The sequence below is a fragment of the Hypanus sabinus genome, chromosome 6 (genome assembly GCF_030144855.1).
Source record: "Hypanus sabinus isolate sHypSab1 chromosome 6, sHypSab1.hap1, whole genome shotgun sequence".
Taxonomy (NCBI): Eukaryota; Metazoa; Chordata; class Chondrichthyes; order Myliobatiformes; family Dasyatidae; genus Hypanus; species Hypanus sabinus.
In genome coordinates this window covers 80831672-80856688 of record NC_082711.1, presented here as the reverse complement: position 1 = coordinate 80856688, position 25017 = coordinate 80831672, and the positions used below count along the sequence as shown (strand labels likewise).

General features: G+C 37.2%; 1 protein-coding gene across 1 annotated transcript in view; it reads right to left on the bottom strand.

Annotated features, from left to right (window-relative positions):
* Positions 1-25017, bottom strand: part of LOC132395619 (band 4.1-like protein 4B) — a 339992-nt gene that overhangs the window by 5369 nt on the left and 309606 nt on the right. The window contains exons 23-24 of the mRNA XM_059972481.1: positions 23907-23954; positions 23166-23617 (exon numbers count right to left, since the gene is read on the bottom strand). Of these exons, the coding sequence (XP_059828464.1) occupies positions 23166-23617; positions 23907-23954 (500 nt within the window). The remainder of the gene's footprint in view (positions 1-23165; positions 23618-23906; positions 23955-25017) is intronic.

Below are 25017 nucleotides of genomic sequence, written 5' to 3'. Positions count from 1 at the left end.
TTAGCGGGAACATACAAATTCTGTACTGTTAATATTTCATTTTTGAAGGCCTCCCTCTTACCAAGCATCCCTTTGATGGAAAACAATCTATCCCAATCCACTCACAAACAAGGGGAAATCTGCAGATGTTGGAAATCCGAGCAACACACACAAAATGCAGCAGGAACTCAGCAGGCCAGGCAGCATCTAGGGAAAGAGTACAGTCGAAGTTGTTTCAGGCTGAAACCCTTTGGCAGGACTGGAGAAAAAAGTTGAGGAGTAGGTTTAAAAGGTGGGGACAGGGAAGAGAGAAACACAAGATGGTAAATGAAACCTGGAGGGGGAAGGATGAAGTAAAGAGCTGGAAAGTTGATTGGTGAAAGAGACAGAAGGCCATTGAAGAAAGAGAAGGGGGTGGAGCACCAGTGGGAGGCGATTGGTGGGCAAGGACATGAGGTGAGAGAGGAAAAAGGGGATGAGAAATAATGGGAGGCGTTACTGGAAGTTTGAGAAATCGATGTTCATGCCATCAGGTTGGAGGCTACCCAAACGGAATATAAGGTGTTGTTCTCCAACCTAAGTATGGCCTTATCACAACAGTGGAGGAGGGTATGGATGGCCATATTGGAAAGGGAATGGGAATTGGAATTAAAATGGGTGGCCACTGGGAGATCCCGCTTTTTCTGGTGGATGGAGCGTAGGTGCTCAGCGAAGCAGTCTCCCAATCTACATCTTAGGTTGGAGGAACAACACCTCATATTCTGTTTGGGTAGCCTCCAACCTGATGGCATGAACATCAGTTTCTCAAACTTCTGGAAATGACTCCCCCGCCCCCCCTCTACCCAGCACCATTTTTCATCTATTATCACAACCTTATTTTTCTTGCAGTTGTCTGGCATCACTCTACAAATTGGCTCCTCTAAATCCTGCTGATTGTTGGGAGGAATATAATACGCCCATTAATGTGGTTTTTCCTTTCTTTTTCCTCAGTTCCAACCATCTTGCCTCAGTAGACAAGCCCTCCAATATGTCCTCTCTGATCAATGCTGTGACATTTAGACTGATGAGTAATGCCACCTGTTCCCTTTAATACCTCCCACTCTACCATGTCTAAAACAAAAGAAACACAGGACATTAAGATGCCAGTACTGACCCTCACATGGGTTTTTCTGGTATTGGAGGTCTTGAATTATAAGAGGAGACTGGATAGGCTGGAATGAAGGAGGCTGAGGGGTGAACTTAGAGAGGTATACAAAATCACTTGGGGCACAGATGAAGTGGATTGTCACAGTCCTTTCCCAAGGTAGGGGAAACTAAGAGGTGAGAAGGAAAAGATTTAAAGAGGACCTGAGGGTCAATTTATTCCACACAGAAGTGGTAGGTATATATAACAAGCAGCTGGATAAAAGAGTAGAGGCAGTTTAAAAGATAATTGGACTGGTACATACATGGATAGGAACAGCTTTGAGGGATATTGGCCAAACAAGTAAATGGGACTCGGTCATGTAGGCACCTTGTTTGGGTGAGTAGGGCCTGCTTCTGTGCTGTAAAGCTTCGTCTGTCTCACTGGCCACTTCTTTTAAATTCCTATAATTAAAATTAGGCTGTTTATACTGTATCTATCTGATGAAATCACAATGAACAATAAGGATAAAGAAAGCAAATGAAAAACTTTTCATGGTCAAGCCAAAAGGCAAAGATATTGTAATGTGTATTACGTAATTGGGTCAGGAATGTCTTTAATTGAATCCATTCCATTCTGACAGGGAAGGGTGAGAAGCCAGAGGTTGTGGCCCACGTCAGTACCAATGACTTAGGCAGGAAGAGTGACATTAAAGATATTACAGAACAGAAAAAAATTAGAGTAATCAAATCAAGCTTTGTAAAATGTAAATCGTGTGTGAGTAATTTATTATAATTCTTTGAAGACATTACATTTACTGTGGATACAAACGATCCAGTGGGTGTACTAAACTCAGATCTGCAGATGGTATTTGGTAAAATAATGCAGCTGAGGTTATTGCGGAAAATGAAAGTTTTTTGTGTGGGAGGTAATATACTGACATGGATAGAAATAGTGAATAGACATAAAGAGATCTTTTTTTCTGATTGGCAAGGTTTAAAGAGTTGTAAACCACAGGTATCAAGTACAGCAGCCTCATCTTTTCACAATTTACATCAATGATCTGGATGAAGGCACCAGCTAAATTTTCTGATTTTAGAAAAGTATACAATGAAGAGTACATAAGGAGACTGCAATTGAATGTAGGGAAGTTAAATGAGTGGGAAAGATCTGGGAAACGAACTATAATGTGGGGAAATGGACTATAACATGGGAAAATGTGGAATTGTACATTTTGATAGTGAATGTTAAAAAACATATGTAATTTAGTGAGGCACCCCTAAAATTTAAGATGTAGAGGATATGGGGATTTCATTTCATGATTTGCAAACATGCGTAAGTACTGCATATAATTAGGAAAACTAGCAGAATGTTAGGGGAATTGAATACAAATGCTGTACTTGTGGGACATCTGGAATACAACGTTGGGCTCCTTATTTTAAAAAATATGTTAATACTTTGAAAACTGATCAGAACAAGTTTATTAGAATAATATTAGACTCACATTTATTAACATATGTGGAAAGGATGACAGACTTGACCTATTTTTGCTGGAGTTTGAAGAGTGGCAGAGGATGATTGAAGTATAAAAGACACTAAGAGCTTTTGACAGAGTGGATGTGAAGAGAATATTCTCTTATTTGAGAAAATCTAGAACACTGTTTAAAAATAAGGGGTTACTTATGTACCATAGATAGATTTTGAATTTTGTTTTCCTCCAAGGGTCATGAGTATTTGGAACTTCCTTCCTCAATGATTATGGGAAGCAAAGTCTTTGAATACTTTTAAGACAGAAATAGATAGATTCCCAAAAGAAAAGTTAGGGTGGTTAAACAGGAATATGTTGATATTACAATCACCTTAGTTAGGCATAATCTTACTAAATGGTAGAGCAAACTTGAGGGGCTCAAAAGCCTAATTCTTCCCAAATTTATGTATATAAATTGTCATTTTATTTCAAGTAAGTTATATTGATAGAATGTCCAAATTACAAGCAAAAATATAAACATTCATTCTGTACCACCTGAATCACATCACAATTTTCATCAGAACTGGTAAACATGAAAAGTTCTGCAGATGCAGGACACCTTGAGCAATGCACACAAAATGCTGAAAGAACTCAGCAAGTCAGGCAGCATCAATGGAGGGAATAAACAGTTGACGTTGAAACCCTTCATCAGGTCTCTGATCGTCTCACCCCAAAACATCCGCTGTTTATTTCCCACCATAGATTCTACCTGGCTTGCTAAGTTCCTCTAGCATTGGGTCTGTACATTAACAACACATTACAAAAACAAAGATGTTTAACTCTGACCTTAAATAATATTAAAATGCCACATTACAGTCCTATTCTATCAAATATCTCCTTTGTCTGACCCATTTCCCTTATTTAATCAGTAACCAAAGATTAACTATTTTCTCTTTCCCAGTCTAATGAAGGGTCCTCAACCTGAAATGGTACATGCTTCTATTTTCACAGATGCTGCCTAACTAGGACCTTCAGCCTTTATTTCAGATTTTTAACATCTTTTAAGCTCTTTTGATTTTCATTTACAGGAAGGTATATTCTGTCACTTGGAGGAAGTGATGACCAAACTAATCAAAGCTCATTGTGAAATATTGCATACCAATAACCCCAGAAAAAAGTGAAGTTCCCATAACATGGAATTAAGCTTCTTGGACTATGGAGATCTGCCTGCTTGGTTTATAAACTACTAAGAATGAGGCAGAACAGTCACTGAAGATGTATAGTAAAAGACTGCAATCTTTAAGAATTTATATGGAGGTTTGTGAAATAAAGATACTTGTCAGATAAGATCATCTTTAACTGTGCATTTAACCTGTATCCCTCAAAATCTTTCTTACATATACTTGTCCAAGTTGCTATTAAATGTTGTTAATATACCTGCTCTAAGAGCCATATATCTATTTTCTGTCTGTATTGTATTTTTGGTGTTTTTAATATGGTAATCTGTCACGTGGATTGGGGTGTAGTAAAAGTAAATGAGTAGTTACTTATCTTGCTTTGGGTTAGTTATTAGTGGAGAGGGGGTGAGCCATGGGAAATTTTTTCTGTTGACTGCTAGTTGGCCATTAATTGGAACAGTATTAGATCATTTGAATATGTATAGAATGCCAATTCTGCTATCACTAATTAGAATACTTAGTTACCCTGATTTCAATGCTAAGAGCGCTGCATCGCTAATTTAGTTTTGTACGTTTTTTAAAAAATCGTTAAAAGATCATTAGTCTTTGCTGATTTTGTAACAAAGGATCAAATGTAGATGAGACCGCCTCTGTCAATGGAGTAACAGTAATTTTGTGCTGCTCTTAGTTTTCTCTCTCTCCCCCCAGTTTAAATTTTGAATTTAAAATTTTTAATTGCTGATTCTTGAAGGGGAGTAATATCTCTACGTCTACGAGAAGTGGGAAGAATCTGCATGAACCTACTGATAAAGGTAATGGAAAAGGAAAGGTGCAAAAGGAAAGATCTGATGAACTGCCATCATGGGCGGAAGATATCGTTCGGACACAATTCAATTCAAGATCAGAACAGGGCAATTAAAGATCAACTGGAAAAGAATAATAATTAAATGAAGTTATTTCTGGGAAAACTTAAAGATGTGGAAACTCAAGTTACTAAGCATGAAGAGGAATTGAAGTTAACTAAGCAAAAACTGTCTGAAACTACAACGCGTTTGGAAAAATATCAAAATAAGATTATAGACCTGGACACTAGGTCTCGCCGAAACAATATATGAATCGTTGGATTGCAAGAAGGAACTGAAAATGGAGACTTAACGGTTTACTTTGGTAATTTCTTTCAAACTCTATTTCCAACTATTTTATCACAGCCACCTGCTATTGAAAGAGCTGTCTACTTCGAAATTTAAAGACTCAAGCAGACCAAGATTTATTTTGGTTTGTTTTCATCACTTTAAAATTAAAGATCAAATAATGCGACAGGCAAGAAAACAGAGAGTTTTCAAATTCAACGAGTCTGAGCTCCGTTTTCATGAAGATTATCCGAGAGAAGTAATGGAACAAAGATCAAGATTTGCTTTGGTAATGAAACAAGCATATGATAAGAAACTATTTTCCTCTTTGAGTTACCCGACAAGACTGAAAGTTTTTTCTCCCAATTCTTCTCCACGCATTTTCTTTGACCCAAAAGCCACACTGGATTTTGTTCAGGCTATACCTGTCACCGTCACTGATGTTACTACTGAATGAACTATCTGAAAAGATGTTTGATTATCTGTATATTATTCACATTTTGAAAAGAAGATATATGAAGTTATATGAAGGCTATTTGGATATTTCATTGAGAGATTAATAAAAGAAGATAAGAAAACCTGCTCATCATTACATCCTATTGGATTTTTTTATGGAAAGAAGATTTACGGTTCAAGTTTGACTGTTTAAATGGCTAATTAGATATTTGACTGAGAAGAGGATACAAGGATTTGTTCCTTTTATCTAATTTTTTTGATGTTTCTTTTTGTTGTTTCTTAATTTACTAATTGGTAGGTTTTTTCCTATTAATAGGGTTTCTTTATATATATATATATATATATATATTATATATATCTGGGAGGGTTTAGCTACATATTATATTACTAATTAATATTTTTGTAAATTTAGTTCAGTTAAATATACTATTAACCTTTTTTATCTGTTTGATTATAGTGTCCTATAACCGAATTTAAAGTTTTCTTAGATGTTTAAAACTAAACTTAAGATGGCACTGGTTTTTCTCTCTAAGAGATTATATTATTTTGGTTCTGTTTTTGTTTAATATTTGATGGAATGTAAACACTGTCCTTTGTTGAAACATTATTGTCTTTCTTGCAAGGCCATTTTATTTTTTTCTGTACTGGCTGGGGGAAGGGAGAGATGAGACCGACAGAGCGGCCCATGGCTTTGTATTCTATCTTAGTTCGCTTGCCTTTTGGGAGGGTGGGTGGGTTTAGAGTTAGGAGTTTTTTCCCATTGGGTGGTTCCGGAGCATGTGTGTTTTCTATATGGTTGTATTCTTCATCATCGTCATCTTTGATAATCCCGTATTGGTATGTGTTCTAAGCATGTATAAAGTAAATTAGAATAAAATTATAGTATGGCAGTTAAACGGATTAATGTAATAAGTTGGAATGTACGTGGTTGGAATCATCCTATTAAATGAAAAAAGACTTTTAAAATTATTAATCGATTCCAACCTGATATAAATTTTGCTCAGGTGACACATATCAAGGCGGGAGATCAAATTTTTTTTTTGGACGGTGCAATGGATTACAGCTCCATGCTACTTCTCAGAGTAAAACTAGAGGCACGTCTATCTTTATTAAATCTAATATATTTACTCAAGAGGATATTGAATCAGATTCTAATGATATATTTTTAATTGTTAAAGGATTGATTTATAATAGAAAGGTTGTTTTGGTCAATTTGTATGGCCCTAATTTAGGTGATCCTTCTTTTTTAAAAAAATTATTTGCTTTATTGCCAAATATGTTGATAATGGATGGGGATTTTAACTGTTGTTTAAATCATATGATTGACAAGAGCTCTACTAGTCAGTGACTTCCAAATCGTTCTGCGTCAGTTATTAACTCCTTTTTGACAGATTTTGGGTTGATCGAATTATGGAGGCATTTGCACCCTGATAACAGAGAATATTCCTTTTTTTTTGCATGTCTATAAAAATATTCAAGGATTGATTATGTTATAATTGATTCCGGCCTTTTGCTTAATGTTAAAAACTGTGAATATGACACTATTGCTATATTTGATCATGTGCCTTTGAGTTTGTCCTTTGAATTTGATGTCATTTTTGCCCGTCCACCATGGTGCACGTCTCAGACTTAATTGCAAAACTCTGATTTTGTAAGTTTTATTGAAAGCCAGATAAAAGAATTCTTTCTTTTTAATGATATAGGAGGTATGTCAATTTGACTTTTTCCTTCTCCAAATCCTGTTTAATCTTAAGTAAAGGAAGCTTATCCCATTGTAATAATAAATTATAAATTCTTCCAATAGAACCTTTTATCGAAGGGTTCATATTCAGGATTGGACATGGATTCTGAAGCTGGTTAACTCTTCTTTGATCTGCGCTAGTCATTCACTGATTTAATTTAAAATAGTATATCATTACCATTTTACAAAGGAGAGACTTTCTAAAATATTTCCCAATGTTGATAAGTATTGTGATAGATGTAAAACTGAGATAGCTACACTAACACATATGTCCTGGTCATGTTCTATATTAAAACAGTTTTGGAAGTCAGTCTTTTCGACAATTTCTAAAGCACTCAGAATCAACTTACAACCTAATGAATTGACTGTGCTTTTTGAAATAATTCCTCAAAATATCCATGGTATTTCTGTGTCTGACCAACATGTTATTGCGTTTGTTACATTGACAGCTAAGAGGGCCATCTTGTTGAAATGGAAGGATATATCAACTCCTACTTTGTCACAATGGTTCTCTCAAGTGATGCTGTGTCTCAGCTTGGAGAAAATTAGAAGTCAAACCTAGAAACTCATGTGAGGAAGGAGGACAAATTTCATTTTTTTAGATTTTGGCGGGGTCAACAGTATCACGCAAATTCGAACGCTAAAGTAAAAGGAGTTTCAATTTTTATTGACTCCTCTATTCCATTTGTTCAACATGATATTTTTCGGATCTGAATAGTAGATTTTTGTTAATTATGGGTTTACTTTGTAATAAAAAGGTTGCTTTGGTTAATGTTTATGCTCCAAATGTGGATTGTCCTGACTTTTTTAAGTCCTTATTTACTTCTTTACCCAATCTAAATGAATATAAGTTAATAATGGGTGGTGACTTTAATTGTTGTTTAAATCCTTTGATGGATAAATCTTTATCTATTCAGACTTTACCTAATAAGTCGGCCACTTGTATTAACTCTTTTTTGACAGACAATGGAGTTTTTGATGTTTGGAGATTTCGGCATCCTAATGACAAAGAGTTTTCTTTTTTCTCACATGTTTATCACTCTTATTCGAGAATTGATTATTTTTTTGTAGACTCTTGTTTTATTCCATGGGTAATCGGTTGTAACTATGATATTATAGCTATCTCTGATCATGCTCCATTATTACTTTCTATGAAATTTACGGATACAGCTTCTAATGCCAGACAATGGCGATTTGACTCTACCTTATTGCAAGACTCGGACTTTATAAAATTTATGAAGGAGCAGATCGACTTCTTCTTTTCAACTAATTCTACAGATGATATCTCCTGCGGAACACTTTGGGACACTTTTAAAGCTTATATACGTGGACAGATTATTTCTTATTCTGTTGGTTTGAAAAAACGTACTAAGACGGAAACTCTTTTATTGGTTAATAAAATTAAAGAGATTGATAATAAGTATTCGATTGCTCCTAGTAAGGAGCTTTACAAACAAAGGGTTGAACTTCAAATGGAACATAGTTTATTACTTACATCCTCAATTGAAAATCAATTAATGAAAACTAGATCTGATCTTTATATACATAGTGATAAATCTGGTAAACTGTTAGCTAGTCAATTGAAGAATGCTTTGGTTAAACGTCAAATCACTAAGATTTGTCAGCAGAATGGGAATTTGACAGTTAATCATGATGAGATAAATAAGGTATTTCAAGACTTCTATACCTCCCTGTATCAATCTGAATTTCCTCAGGATCGTAATACCATGTCTGATTTTCTTGGGAAATTAAATTTTCCAAGATTATCATCTGATGATCTTTTCAATATTGGATACTCCAATTACGGATGTAGAAATTAAAGGAGCTATTTCCTCAATGAATTCTGGGAAAGCACCGGGTCCAGATGGTTATACAATTGAATTTTTAAAAATTTTTTCTGCTACTCTTTCCCCTTGGTTATGTAAGGTTTTTGAGGAAGCCATTAGATTGGGGAATTTGCCACAATCTTTTTATAGAGCTTCCATTTCTCTAATATTGAAGAAAGATAAAGACCCTACTAACTGTGCTTCCTATAGACCAATATCTTTATTGAATGTAGACTCCAAGATTTTTTCCAAGTTACTGGCATCTAGATTGGAGAAGGTATTACCCAAAATTATTTCAGAAGATCAAACCAGTTTTATTAAAAATCGCTATTCTTTTTTTAACATTAGGAGATTATTGAATATTGTTTATACTCCCTCACATGACACTTCAGAATGCGTGATTTCATTAGATGCGGAGAAAGCACTTTTTAGAGTTGAATGGCCTTACTTATTTAATGTGTTGGAGAAGTTTAATTTTAGTCCGATATTCATATCATGGATTAAATTGATTTATCATACTCCAGTAGCCTCAGTGTTTACCAATAATCAAACATCTCCCTTTTTTCGCCTATTTCGGGGCACTAGACAAGGATGTCCTCTTAGTCCATTACTATTTAACATTGCCTTAAAACCTTTGGCAATTGCCATCAGACAATCACAGGATATTTTGGGTATTAATCGTGGGACAGACATTCATAAGTTATCTTTGTATGCAGATGATTTATTACTATTCATTTCTAACCCGGAGAAATCTATCCCAGCAGTTTTATCATTATTGGCTCAATTTAGTGAGTTTTCTGGGTATAAGTTAAACCTTAATAAAAGTGAATTGTTTCCTTTGAATAGACAGGTCCCAACTTATGGAAATTTACCTTTTAAATTAGTTAATGATTCTTTTATTTATTTAGGGATCAAAATCACAAAAAACCATAAAGATTTATTTAGATTTAATTTTTTACCCTTAATTGATCAGATTAAAGGTTTATTTACTAAGTAGTCACCATTATCTTTATCCCTAATAGGTAGGATTAATGCTATGAAGATGGTTATTTTACCTAAGTTTTTATATATTTTTCAAGCGATACCAATTTTTATTCCGAAATCTTTTTTTACTAATGTTGATTCAAAAATTTCCTCATATATATGGCAGAATAAAAATCCCAGGTTAGGTAAAATATATTTACAGAAGACAAAAAAGGTAGGCGGGTTAGCATTACCTAATTTCAGATTTTATTATTGGGCAGTTAATATTAGATACTTGTTATGCTGGTTGAAAGATTGGGGTGGATCTTTCGACCCTCGCTGGGTGAGTTTAGAAATTAAATCTGTATCAGCTTATGCTCTGGGTTCTATTTTAGGGACTTCTCTCCCTTTTGCTCTTTCTAAATTGCCGAAACGAATTGACAACCCGATAGTTAAACATATTTTACGTATATGGTTTCAATTTCAGAGATTTTTTGGGTTGACTCAATTCATTTTAAATAGTCCTATTGTATCTAATTGTTTTTTCCACCCTTCCATTATAGATCAAGCTTATTCAGCTTGGAAAACTAAGGGATTACTAAGATTTTCTGATTTATTTTTGGACAATTGTTTTATGTCTTTTGAGCAATTATCCAACAAATATAACTTGCCTAGATTTCATTTTTTTAGATATTTACAGATTAGACATTTTTTAAGTTCTGTACTCCCTACGTTTCCAAATTTTGTGCCTTCGGATATTTTGGAGTGTTTATTTGAATTAGACCCTTTTCAAAAAGGGCTTATTTCAAAACTTTAAAATATAATTATGAAGATACGTTCAGAGTCCCTTTATAAGACCAAAAAGGATTGGGAAAGAGAGCTTAACATTATTTCTAGTGAGAATTGGGATAGAATTCTTCAATTAGTTAATGCATCATCGATATGTGCCGAACATACATTAATACAATTTAAGGTCGTACATAGGGCCCATATGTCCAAGGATAAATTAGCTCATTTTTACTCTTATATTAGTCCCATCTGTGATAGATGTCAATCTGAAATTGCGTCTTTAACTCATATGTTTTGGTCTTGTTCATTTTTGGAAAAATATTGGAAAGATATTTTTGATATTATTTCTGCAGTTTTGAATATTGATTTACAACCTCATCCCATTACCGCAATTTTTGATTTACCAATGTTAGACTCACTGCATTTATCTCCTTCTGCCCGTCGAATGATTGCATTTCTAACTCTGATGGCTAGAAGATCTATATTGTTGAATTGGAAGGAAATTAATCCTCCCATTGTATTTAATTGGTTCTCTCAAACTATGTTATGTTTAAATTTAGAAAAAATTAGAAGTGGTGTTTTTGAGACTTCTATTAAATTTGAAAAGTTATGGAGACCATTTATTCAACATTTTCATATGATGTAATATGACCCTGTTCCAAGTTCATTTGATTTCCCAGCTTTTAGCTTATGTATGTTGAGAGGACCGGAAGTGTCGGCATTGATGAATATTTATTCTTGTGAGATATTATAAACACCCCCTTGTTTTTTTTTTCTCTTTTTTTTTCTTTTTTTTGCTTCTTTTTTCTTCTTTATTAGTTATTAGATTAGTAGATGAGCTAATTTTGCATTATATTTTTTTTTCTTTCTTTTTTCTGTTTTTTTTATATCATATATTATGAAATATTTAGACTTAACATGTTCATACATATATTGTATGGTTTACATCTTGGTAAACTCATTTATATTGTAACTATTGTTTATGTTTTTTTTCATCTGTAATGGAATTTGTATGTTTGTAATTTCTTTATTAATATATCATTTGTATTCTGTCCATATTACTAATAATAATAAAAAGATTTAGAAAGAAAGGAGTCAAACCTTTGAACCTTTATTTGATTTAAAGAGATGGGCCTCATTTGCTCGTTATTATCATTGCAATTAACTGATAGATTTCCTCCATGATCTAAGTGTAATTTTTTCTTCTTGATATATTTTTCTTTCTTGTTGGCGGCTTGATGCTTATTTTTAGAAGCTTTTTGTATGATGCATGGCTCCGGGGTTGTACCCCTAATGGGTTTCTTTTTTTTCTCTCATTTTTCTTGCTTAGTAGGGTTTTTTTATTCACAAAAATTTTCAATCTTTAAGATAATTTTTTTTGGAGGCATTGTAAGTGTTGTTACTTCGATGTACTTGTGTTATTTTTGAATAATAATAATAATAAAATATGAAAAGAAAGAATCAAATGTACCTTTTTCAACTTTGGGACTTCGTTATTTGGAAATGTGTCATACAGTGTTGATCTCCTGGATTAGTCTCTCAGTGGTTTTGGTTTGTTTTAAAGTAGCCGCTGCATTTTGTCAACAAAAGAAACCTGACAAGCTATATGAGCTGTACACATTGAAGTGGTATCTTGTTTAGACACAGATTCCTTTGTCAATGCACTTTGACGCTTTATAGCAAGATGGGAACAGCTTCGTGAATTGCTCTCTGATAGTGCGATAAACTTTGTTAGAGCTGAGTGTGAGTTGAGTAAAGTCATTGAGAAGTGGGGTCATTGATGTCCTTCTTCAAAGAGGAATTGTGGATTTCTAACACTCTAGGTCGGGAGTCGGCAACCCGCGGCTCCGGAGCCGCATGCGTCTCTGGAGCCGCATGCGTCTCTTTCATCTCTGTGCTGCGGCTCCCTGTGGCTTTGGAAAATAAATGGTCAGTATTTAATTAAAATGTATTTTATGTTAGTTTGTTAGTTTTTGAAATGTAATTCTAAATTTGAAGATTATGGTGATCTTGTATAATCTAAATAAAACATTGTGCCGACCCATTTCTTGGCACATCCGAACCGGCTCACAATTAGCCAGCATTCAGGCTAAGGGAGATAGCCTACGGGGGTTTGTGAGTACGTGTCTTTTGGAGCATCCGCGCCCATGGGTGGCGGGTTGAGGGAGGCTTAAAAGCAAGGCTGTTCAGTTCGAATAAAGTTATCTTTGACTGCATTTTACTGACTGCGTGTAGCACACCGCTACAACGTGTTTTTATCGCTGGCTGTCCAGAGGGGAGGTGCTGAAACGCTTTGTCGTGTGTCTGGAAGAAGTGAAAACTTTCCTGGGCAGCAACGGGCTCACCTTTCCTGAGCTGGAACAGCCAAAGTAGCTGGAAAATCTACACTTCATGGTAGACATGACAGTGCACCTGAACACGCTGAACACAGCTCTTCAGGGGAAAGGACGTACAGCCCTGCACATGTTGGAGGATGTTTTGGCATTCGAACGCAAGTTGACAGTGCTTGCCAGAGATTTACAGAAAGGCACATTGTCTCAATTCCCCAATTTGAGATAGTTCAAACAAGGTCACGACATGATAAATTCGGAGTATTTACAGTCTGCAATCAGCGCAATGCAAACATCGTTTGGGAAACGCTTCTGTGAGTTCAGAGAGGAAAAAAACACATTATCCTTCCCGGTCACTCCCCTAAGCATCGATCCATCCCTACTGAATACGACTGCATTGGCAGGTGTGAGTCAACCTGATCTTGAGATGGAACTGGCCGACATAGCCAACAAAGACATATGGGTGTCCAAGTTTAGACGCTTGACAGCAGACCTTGAAGATGTTGCCCGTCAGAAGGCTGTTCTTGCTCAGAATCACAAATGGAGTGATATTGAAAACCTCCCCAAACTGGACAAACTTGTGTTCGAAACATGGAATGCTATCCCTGACATTTATGTAAACATTAAAAAGTATGCGCTTGGAGTCCTGTCGATCTTTGGATCCACATATGTATGTGAGCAGGTGTTCTCCAACATGAACTTTATTAAAAACAAACATTGCGCACGCCTCACAGATGACAGCTTGCGATCCTGTGTAAAGATGAAGGTGACGTCATACAGCCCTGATGTGCAGACGCTGTGCGCTGAGGTCCAGGAGCAGAAATCCCATTAACCAAGTATGATAAATATTTTAATTGCCTATTATTTTACGTATATTCATATTTTTTCATTGTTCAGTGAAATAGTCCTTTTAAATTTCCGGTTGACAGCTGGCTGACGTTATTTTGCTGCTGGCAGACAATTTAAGGTCGGCGTTTTTCATAAATACAAGAAGGACTCAAATAGACATTGAGTATTTTAGTTAAAAGTAACCTTCAACCCAACGTCTTTTTTTCGGAGTTCAAAATGTTTTTGTTGCATGCAGAAATGTAATTTCGTTTTCTCTGCAGGAGTTCATCGATTTCATAAATGCAACACATTATAGTTTGTTTATACATAGCATAAAGGTAAAAAAAACGTTGTATGCAGTGTTATTTCATTTTAAATGTCAAACGGGTTTTGTGGCTCCCAATGTTTTCTTTTCTGTGGGAAACGGGTCCAAATGGCTCTTTCAGTGGTAAAGGTTGCCGACCTCTGCTCTAGGTGGTTCACATCATGGAGAAAACAGGAGAGATTGATCAGGTCTGTGCAAAAGGTCCTCGTGTCCCACCAAATAAATATACACAATCTTTATGAATAGGGTTTCCACACATATCATTGTGAAGTAGAGGCTATTACTGATGGTCATCCAATTACTAAAACATCCTCCAATCCCAATGATTTGCAAGTACAAACACTCAACCAACTATTCCTTCTGATGACCTCATCAGCCTTACCACCAGGAATTTGCAAAAGGAAGACATTTATGCTCATCGTAGATGGAAGCAGGTACATGTCAAACTTGCTTTGGAAATGGTGGGTCAAGAAGTATTTACCACAGTTACAGGAATGTCAGAAATTGTCAGGTATAAAACGCAGTTTCCTCCCAGGAGACATTGCGCTCATAGATTGTGGGAAGATTCATTCACGTCTTTCAAGATAGAAAAGGATTTGTGCGGCAGGTGCACATCGAAGCTAAGACCAGATGTCTGGACAGGCCTATAACCAAGATCTGTCTTCTACAGGAGCAGAGTTTTCAGGAGCTGCAACTCTAGAAGCTTCGTGATTTTGACTTGACTTACTGATTTGACAGAAAGTGATGGTAAAGGTCACACTGTAGTTGGCTAAGTGCTGGTAACCCCTGGCCTAGATGACTGTTACATGACTTGATTGGAAGAAGAAAGAAGAAAGAGGACATTTGTATAAATGTTGAGATGTTTGTCCTTGAAGATTTTGTCCCTATTTTAGCATTATGTTGTAATTATTATAGTGTAATAATTAAGGGACTGGGATGTAGGAGCCATGTGTCTGTTTTCTGCCTGTATTGTATTTTTGGCACATTTATTATGGTAACCTGCCACATGAGTTGGGGTGCGGTAGAAGCCAATGAGTATATTTATATATCTACACTTTGGGTTAGTTAGTTGTTAGTGGAGAGGGGGTGAGCCACGTGACCGCTATTTGACTGTTAATTGGAACACTATTAGATCGCTTAAATACATTTAGAATGCTAACTCTAATATTGCTAATTAGAACACTTAGTTATACTGTTTTGAACACTAAGATTGCTATATTGCCAATTTAGTTTCACTTTTTAAAAAATTGTTACAAGATAGTTCATCTTTGGTGGTTTCGTATTAAAAGACTGAAAACATGTTTTTTTGAGTTTGGAACTTTGTTATTTGGAAGCACGTCATACAATGTCAATGTCCTGGCATAGTCTCCCAGTGGTTTTGCTTTGCGTTGTGTATGTGGCCATTTACACAACAATATCATAAATAAAAACGCTGGAGACTGAAGCTACGTTAACAGGGTTCTTTTTACTAACTAAAACCAAACTGAAAACTTATATACAGATCAATACATGCCCCATAGTGCATGCTCAATTATGTGATACTACGACATAAAATAGTCCCATATTATACAGTAGGCTATATGGTACACTCCTCCCCTTTTATTTAAAAAGTGTATCAACTTTTTTTTAAAACGCTAAACAAATACTGTATGTGTACCCTTAATATCCAAACGCCCACCCATTGTTTAATTAGTAACTTAATAACATGAAATTATAACAAAGTAATGTAATAATAATAATAATAATAATAATAATAATTATTATTATTATTATTATTATTATAATTCAAGTCTTTTCGGGGGGGGTCTTCTCTGCCCCTCTGAGTAATGTCTGTCAATGAACTTGTTTGTTTTAATACAGATTTCCATATAAAAGTCATAAAAAGTTGACCTTTGAGCATAGGGACTTTCCAAGGTCTGCTTCAAAGATGACTTGCCACCAACAAAAGAAGTGGTTGGTGATCTGCTGTCTCTACTAGTTATTCAAAAGTCGGGGCAATAAAATGACTTACAGAAAGATCAGTACTTTACCAGTAATCTTCCAGTTGATTGAAATCCTGTTGTTCATTCCATTGTTCTTAAGCTGCTGTTAAAGTACAGTTTTGCCTATATTAAAGATTACCTGCAGTGCTATCTGTCTGGCTCAGAGTGAGAATTCCTTCAGATACACATTCAGCACAGGTGTGAAAATACACTAACAGAAACCTTACAGTTTGTTGCCATAATTTGCCTCTGCTTTGATGCTGCTGTATCCTAACTTCTTTGTAAAAAATAAGACACATTGGCTGAAGATTCAAAATATGTACGTGCAAAAGAAACTTTCCTGCAAAGGATTAAGTGTATGATTCTCAATGGAGGAAAAAGTCAGTTCAAGATTTACCTTGTGCGAAAGCTGCTGTTTGAATGGAATTGATTTTGTCCTCTGTTAAGTTTACCTTCTTCTCCAGCAACCTGGTTTCCATTTATTTCACCACTGTCAGTAATTTCTCTGAGGCTGGTTGCTATATTGTGGGCAGAGACCATAGCGACAACAAACTAAGTGGGTAACGCTATTTTCTGTAAGGAGTACGATGTTGCTGATTTTGATAATTTTAGTTTTCTCCATCTGTGGCTGACTCTGCTCCATCTCCTTTCTCTCCACCTTCAATGTTCTGTTGGTAATTACATGGTGGACCTTGGTGGCAAGGGTTGCAGCGATGATAATGATTTCTGTCCTTGACGTATCAGCTTCCTTGGACTGGAACTCCTCTGGGACCAGTTACATTTGCTGCTTTGGCACCCTTTTCACCTTCCCCTACATTGAACTCCATAGTTTCACTGTCTCCAACACTGCGGAGGTATTTCCGTTGTTATTCATTTTTATAGCGGTCTAATGTACAAACACATTTTCCTTTGTATCACTCCTGTTGATGAATCCATATCCATTTTGTACATTGAACCACTTTACTGTTCCAAGAACCTTTGTTGCGATGACTTTTTTCTCCCCAGGGATTTGGGTTTGTCTGGCCGTTGCTGCTGCTGTTCTGATTGTTGCTCCGTCTTGGCCTCGCTCATGGTGTTGACAGGCTGCGTGAGGTGGTTGCGGCTCGGGCCGGTCTGAGGTGGGGGCTTCTGCACTCTCTCCGCTTCTTTCTTCTCTCTAATATAATTCCTGTCCACTTTTTCTGTCTCCAGTTGCAGAAAAAGCTCTGCATTTTGTATTCCTTGCTTGTATTGTGATCTAGTTCCTTTATCCTTTTCTGATACTTCTGCAAAGTGCCTTCCTGTAACTGCTGTAGCTGTCTTTTGAGAGATGTCAATTTCTCCTGGTACATCTGCTCTTTTACTTCCAGGTCGTCTTCATCATCCTGCCTATTGGCAATATCTGTCTCCCTGTCGACTCTGTCTAGCTCCTCCTCGTCATTGTAATAGTTGACAATGGGTAAGAGGAGAGCTGCGGACATCTTCCCCGCCAAGGTGCCCTCCTTTGTTGACACATCTAGTGCCTTGCTGGTGTGTCAATTCAACTGGATTTTCCTGAGCCATTCACGTCCCAGCAACGGTGGTCCTCCATTTTCCAGTACATAGAGGTTCAGCTGCTGGGTTTTGTCCCCCGTAGGTCACTGTCACTTTAATTTTACCTTTGGGATGCACTTTCTGTCCTGTGCAAGTCTTTAGCAGTAGTTTAATTCGTTTCAGAGGTATGTGAGAAAGCAGTTGTTTGTAGTCGTGTACAGAGATCACTGTTAAAGCTGAGCCTGTATCCAGCTCCATTTTCATCTCACGCCTGCCACTTGTGGAGTGATCCTTCGATCACCTATCTCTTTCATGCTGTGAAGTTGCAGACAAGACAATTCACTTTCGTTTGAGTCGTTTTCATCAGAACTGCTTTCTTCAGAACTGCCTTCTTCCATTTTGTGTACCTTGTTGTATTTTCCTTCCTGGGGTTTCTTGTTTCTCTGTATTTTGTCCTTTTCCTGCTGTTTACTAGCTTTGAATACTCTGCCAGCGTGGCCCTGTTTGCCACAGTTCCTGCATTCTTTGTCTTTAAATTAACAGTAATCAGGGTCTTGTGACATGTTCCCACAATGGTAACATTTTTTTCCTTCATTTCTGTTCAGCATGTCCCCACAACAGTAACATTTCTTTCCTTTGTTTCTGCTTAGTGACATTTTAAATCGTAGTGTATTCCAGAAATCTTTGTTGTATCTCTGAAGCACCTCATGCGGCTATTTCTAATGATATTGAGATGTTTAGCGCTTTCTCGAATGCAAGGTCTTTCTCACGCAGGAGCTTCTTCTGTGTGGTTTCACAGTACATGCCACACACTAACCTATCCCTCAATGCATCTGATTGACCCGCTCCAAATTGACAATGTTCTGATAATTTACGCAATTCAGTACAATATTCAGAAATGCTTTCACCTTTGCTCTGATTCTGATTGTAAAATTTAAATCTTTCAGCAATGACCAATGGTTTGGGGTTTAAATGCTGTTGAAGAGTGTCTACTATTTGCTTAAACGTTTTGTCAGCTGGCTTTTCAGGGGTTAACAAGCTCCATAGCAGCCTGTATGTTTTCACGCCCATTACACTAAGTAAGACACTGGCTTTCTTTTCTTCATTTACATCGTTAGCATCAGAATATAACTCTATTTTTTCAATATAAGTTGCCCAGTCTTCAATGCCACTATCAAACGCTGTAAAAGTTCCAATTAACGTCATCCTTGTTATGTTAGTTTATTCTTGTTATGTAAATTTAGCCTCAGTCCCTCGTTAATTTAGCCCCAGACCCTTATTTTCTTTTTGACTCACGTGACCTTTTGTTATTGCTAGCGTCACGAGCGTACTCTGGCTAGATGCGTGTGTTGCTCCTTGTAAATTTCTTCTGTGTTCTTTCCAACTTAATGGCATCTTTTCTACAGCAGAGTGGCCAAAACTGAACACAATATTTCAAATGTGGCCTCATCAACATCTTGTACAACAGTAACATAACATCACAACTATACTCAGTACTCTAACTAATGAAGGCCAGCATGCCAAAAGCCTCCTTCCACACCCTTTCAACCTGAGACACTATTTTCAGGAAATGTATACGTCAATATCTCTGTCTTACAACACTCTCCAGGGCCATATCATTCACTGTGAAAGTCCTATCTTGATTTATCTTTCCAAAATGTAAGACCTTGCATTTATCTGAATTAAACTCCATTTGCCAATCCTCAGTCTACTTAACAAGTTGATTAAAATCCCACTGTAATTCCTGATAACCATATTCACTGATAATCATCTGGCCAAGTACTGAAGAACTATGCTAATTTGGAGTGTTTACTGACATCTTCAGCCTCTCGCTTCGGCAGTCTGAAGAACCCACCTGCTTCAAGTGCTCAAGAAGAATGTGGTAACCTGCCTGAATTTCGATTGCCCAGTGGCATTTACAGGCAGTGGCCACTTTATTAAGTACACCTTTACACCTGCTCATTAACACAAATATCTAATCAGCTAGACATGGTCAAGAGGTCCATTTGTTGTTCATACCAAACATTAGAATGAAGAAAAAATGTGGTCTAAGAGACCTGACCATGGAATTATTGTTGGTGCCAGATGGAGTGGTTTAAGTATCTCAGAAACTGCTGATTTCTTGGGATTTTCATGCACAGCAGTCTCTAGAGTTTACAAAGATTGGTGTGAGAAACAAAAAAACATCCAGAGAGCAGCAGTTCTGTGGGCAAAAATGCTTTGCTATTGAAAGAGGTCAGAGAAGAATGGACAGACTGGTTTAAGTTGCCAGGAACGCAATAGTAACTCAAATAACCACGTTACAACAGTGGTGTGCAGAAGAGCATCTCTGAATGCACAACACATTGAACCTTGAAGTGGATGAGCTACAGTAGCACGAACCTACACTCGGTTTACATCCACTATGATGAAATGTATTGAGAGGCTGGTCATGAAGCATATTGACTCCAGCCCGGGAGTGACTTGGATCGACTCTAATTTGCCTACCATCACAACAGGTCCACAGCAGATGCCATTTCATTGGCTCTTCACTCAGCCTTGGAACATCTGAACAGTAAAGATTCTGTACATACATCAGGATGTTCTTTATTGGCTTCAGCTCAGCATTCAAAGGTTCACTTATTATCAAAGTACACAACTCTAAAGTTTTTCAGTTCTCCAGGTAGCCACGAAACCAAGAAAGAATAGAAAGGCAGCACGATCATCAACTCCCAAATCCCACCAACTCACAAAAAAAACAAACAAAAATTGGAACAGGCACATCAACCCCTAAATCCCTCCTCCCGCACAAAATAACAGGAAAGATTAAAAAAAAAAGATGAAAAACACAGAATTAAAATTGTAAGACTTAAAGAAAGTGTGTATAGTCCAAGTCCGCATCTAAAATACGCAAACAACCTGGGCAGCACCCTTCAGGCACAGTGGCATTCTCTCCTCTCACCAGTACAGAGTAATTGATCCAAAGGCAAGCAGCTGGTGCTCACCCTCTGCACTCACTTTGATGCTTCAATCTCCTTTGTTGATTTAATCAGCTTGTGCCCCATCTTGCCTGCTACAAGGTTCGTGCACACTGCCTCTTGCAATCCTCTTGGAGACTGCAGAGTGCTGAAACACCCAAATGATCTCCAAACTTCTGCACTCGCCTTGACATTTCAATTGTCCTCATCACTTTAATTGACAAACAATGGAAGTTAAAACTGGCGAAATGGGGTAAACTCGCATGCCATCTTGCAGCCTTCTCGCTAAGAGGTTCGCTCACACTGTCTCTGCCTACCGGAATCCTCTCGGAGACTGCAAACAGCAAAACACAGGCTCCAACAGTTCCACAATCACATTCAAGACCAGAAACAAATGTAAAATACATAAAAGAAGTGGAAAAAGCTGGTTCCATAATCTATCCAGATGATGTTGATCAAAAGAGCATTATATGCAGGCGCCATCATGACTGGAAGTCAACACTATCGTCCCCTCAAAACTAATCAATACATTCCAAGGTACTTCCTCGTACAACTGGATCCTTCATTTCCTCACTTGTAGTTTGGATTGGCAACAAAATTCCCTCCATAATCAACGTCAGCACAGGTGGATCACAAGGCTTTGTGCTTAGCCCCTTGGTCTCCACATCTTATGCTTATGACCATGAGGCTAAGTACACTTCCAATGCCATATTCAAGTTTGCTGACGTTGGCCAAATCAAAGGTGGTGACAAATCAGCATATAGCAGGTAGATTGAAAATATGGTCAAATAATGTCAACAACCTCTCACTCAAAGTCAGTAAACCCAAAAAGAGCTGATTATTGACTGCAGGAGGAAGAAACCAGAGGTCCATGAGTCAGCTCTCATTAGGAAATTGCAGGTGGAGAGGGTCAATAACTTTAAATTCCTTGGTGTTATCATTTCAAATTGTATCATCATATGGTGTTCTCATATCATATCATATTCTGGGACATGCACGTAAGTGCCATTTCAAAGAAAGCACGGCAACACTTCTACTTTTGTCAAAGTTTGCATAAATTTGGCATGTCATCTGAAATTTTAACAAACTTGGATAGACACACAGTGGAAAGTATCCTGACTGGTTACATTATAGCCTGGTATGGAAACACCAATGCCCAAGAATGGAAAGCATACAGAAAGTGCTGAATACTCCCAGTCCATCACAGGAAAAACCCTCCCCACCATTGAGCACATCTACAAAGAGAGCAGCCACAAGAAAGCAACATCCATCCTCAAAGATAACCTCCATCCAGTCCATGCTCTCTTCTCACTGCTACCATCAGGAAGGTGGCACAGGAACCTAAGGTCCCATACCACCAGGTTCAAGAACAGTTATTACACTTCAACCATGAGGTTCCTCAGTCACCTCAACATTGAACTGATTCCACAACCTATGGACTCACTTTCAAGCACTCCACAACTCTTGATCTCAGTATTATTTATTATTTGTGATTTTTATATTTGTATGGTTTGTCTTCTTTTGCTCATTAGTTGTTTGTCAGTCCTTGTGTGTAGTTTTCCCATTGATTCTATTGTAATTCTCTGTTCTACTGTGAAAGCCTGCAAGAAAGCGAATCTCAGGGTAGGAAATGGTGATATATACTCACTTTGATGATGCATTTACTTTGAACTTTGAATCACTGTTCACTGCTCCACCTATTTTAGTGTAATCTGCAAATTTACAAATCATATTGATATATTCTCATTCTATCATTATAAATGACATATAACAATGGGTTGAGCACTGATCCCCAAGGACACTTCAAGTATGGGTCTCCAGTGCAAGAAATAACCTTTCACCAGTACTATTTGCTTCCTACCATCAACCCAATTGTGGACCCTATTAGCCAGCTCACCCTGGATCCCATGTGTTCTGACTTTCTATAGCATCATGCCTTGTAGAAACTTATCATAGGGGCCTTAATAAACATCATATAGACCATGTCTACTGCTCTGCTCCAAACAACCTTCTTGGTTGGGTATTTCTTCAAAAAACTCAGTCAAATCTGTGAGACATGATCAACCATGCACCAAACTGTGCTTACCCTCATCAACCCAACTTCCCAAGTACATGTATCCCTCAGAATCTCCTCTACTAATTTACTTACCACAGATGTTAGGTTTACCAGTCTATGGTTCCCAGGTTTTTTGCTGCAGGCCTTCTTAAATAAGGGCACACCATTACGCATGACCAAGCATTCTGGCACTTCACCTGTTGCTAACAATCCTACATACAGTATAACTCAGCCAGGGTTCCCTCAATTCCTTCCCTAGTTTCCAGAGTGTTGCTGGATATACATGATCAGGTCCCAGACATTTATCTGCCTTCATACTTTAAAGGTACCGAGTACCTTATCTGCTATAATGTGGACTACCCCCGAACATCCCCATTAACTAATTCAATTTCTGAAGAGTTTCTCCATGGATCATGGATTAGAGGAGAAATAATCTTTCCCTATCTCCTTCATGTTTGAAGTATACTCTGAAACAAGATATGACTCAATACAACCATCAATCCATTACAGAACCATCCTTACCTGTCTGTTGGAGATGTGGCATGTTGAACTGGTGGGAGTGGATCACTTAGATACCTAATTGCATGCAAAGGCATTGCTGATGTAGAAACTGCTGGATCAGTCATATGTCTTGCTGCATGCAATGGTGTTACTGATGATTTTCCTGGATCACTTGGATATCTGATTGCATGCAAAGGTGTTACTGATGATGACATTCCTGGTTCAGTCAGGGGTCTTGTGGCATGCCAAGGCAGCCCTGATGAGGATTTTCCTGGATCAGTCAGATGCCTGTTGCCATGCAAAGATGTTACTGATGATTTTCCTGGATTAGTTGAAGGTCTAGCTGCATGTACGTATGTCATGGTTGAGGGGTCGCTTGGAGCTCTAGCTACATTCAAAGGTGTTGTGGATGAGGATTTTCCTGGTGATGGTGGGAAGTCAAAACACTGCAAAATGTTGTCTGTTAGTTCAACCTGGAAATAATGGATAACAATGATGAGAAATTGCAACATAACTGACCATATTTTAACATACACAGTGGAATCCATTATGTTAAGGGAAAAGATCTATATTCTATAAATATGCATATTGCAGAAATTTGTGAAGACAGTAGTAACACCAGAAAATGCAACATGGCAAAAGTTATGATGAATGAAGACAGAAAAATGACAAACATATCCAGCAGCATATTCAATATACTATATGCTGAGTGTTAAAACAAAACTCAGCAATTAACTACTTTCTTGTTTGCTAAGTACTTACTGGAAATTGCTGTACAGGTGAAAAAGGATGAGCTGGCACAGTCTTTACCTGCAAAATTAAGGAATGTAAAAATTAAGTAGTGATATTGCCATCTTGTGAAACACCAGTATTGCAATTAATTGCACAGAAACCATTATTTACCATCTTGTCATGACAGAGATTTTAAGAAAAAGGAACCAAATCTGTGAATACAACAAGCAAACTAAATTCATATCCTTCTAAATGCCTTCAAATTGACCTTAAATTTTCCAGTTGACTCCTAGTTTACATACAGTACCTTACCTGCAAGAAAGAAAAAGTAATAAGGCAATATTGCCTTAAAGGATATATATTACTTCAATTTAGTAGTATATTACTACATTTCAATGGACTTCGCAAATGTGAACCCAGTGATTTTAAAGGAAGCTAAAAATATACATACACTATGGACCCTGACTCAAGGGAGACATCAGAGATAAATCATTATTAAAGAACTATAATAACACTTTGGTAACATTTTGCCTTTGATGGTGCTGGACTGTAAGATTTTCATAACTATTGCATGTTACTCCCACTAATAAATAAGCACACTTTCATCTATGAGTTTAAAAGAAGTGTGAGATAGACATGCACTCTGGACTCTGGCTCTGGCTGCAAACCTACCCTCGTTCCTGACCCTTGGCATTCCAGATCCCAGCTCTGGGCCCAGCCACATTCTACACACATTACATATGTACATAAGGTTACTTATGATCACTTATGAGCTAGGGTGCACTTGACCCTAGCACATATTCCAGGCTAATGAGCAATACAAACAGCAAACCTTCAATTAATGGACAATAATTTTACAGTAATTCATTGGCATGTTCCAGAAGCAGACCAATTAATTCCATATTAATGGTTCACATTATCAAGTCTTATTTAGAAAGATCCACTTTTAATCCTCCATTCTCTTCACCTAACCATATATTCAATCACTATTACAAGTCTGTTCAAGAACACAACAGGAGTAGAAGTCCACCAATCCACCAAGCCTGTGCCATTATTCAATATAACCATGGCTGATCTGTACTGGCCTCAATTCCTATTCTCTGTTTCTCTAAACCCTCAGTTCCTCAAACTTTCAAAATAA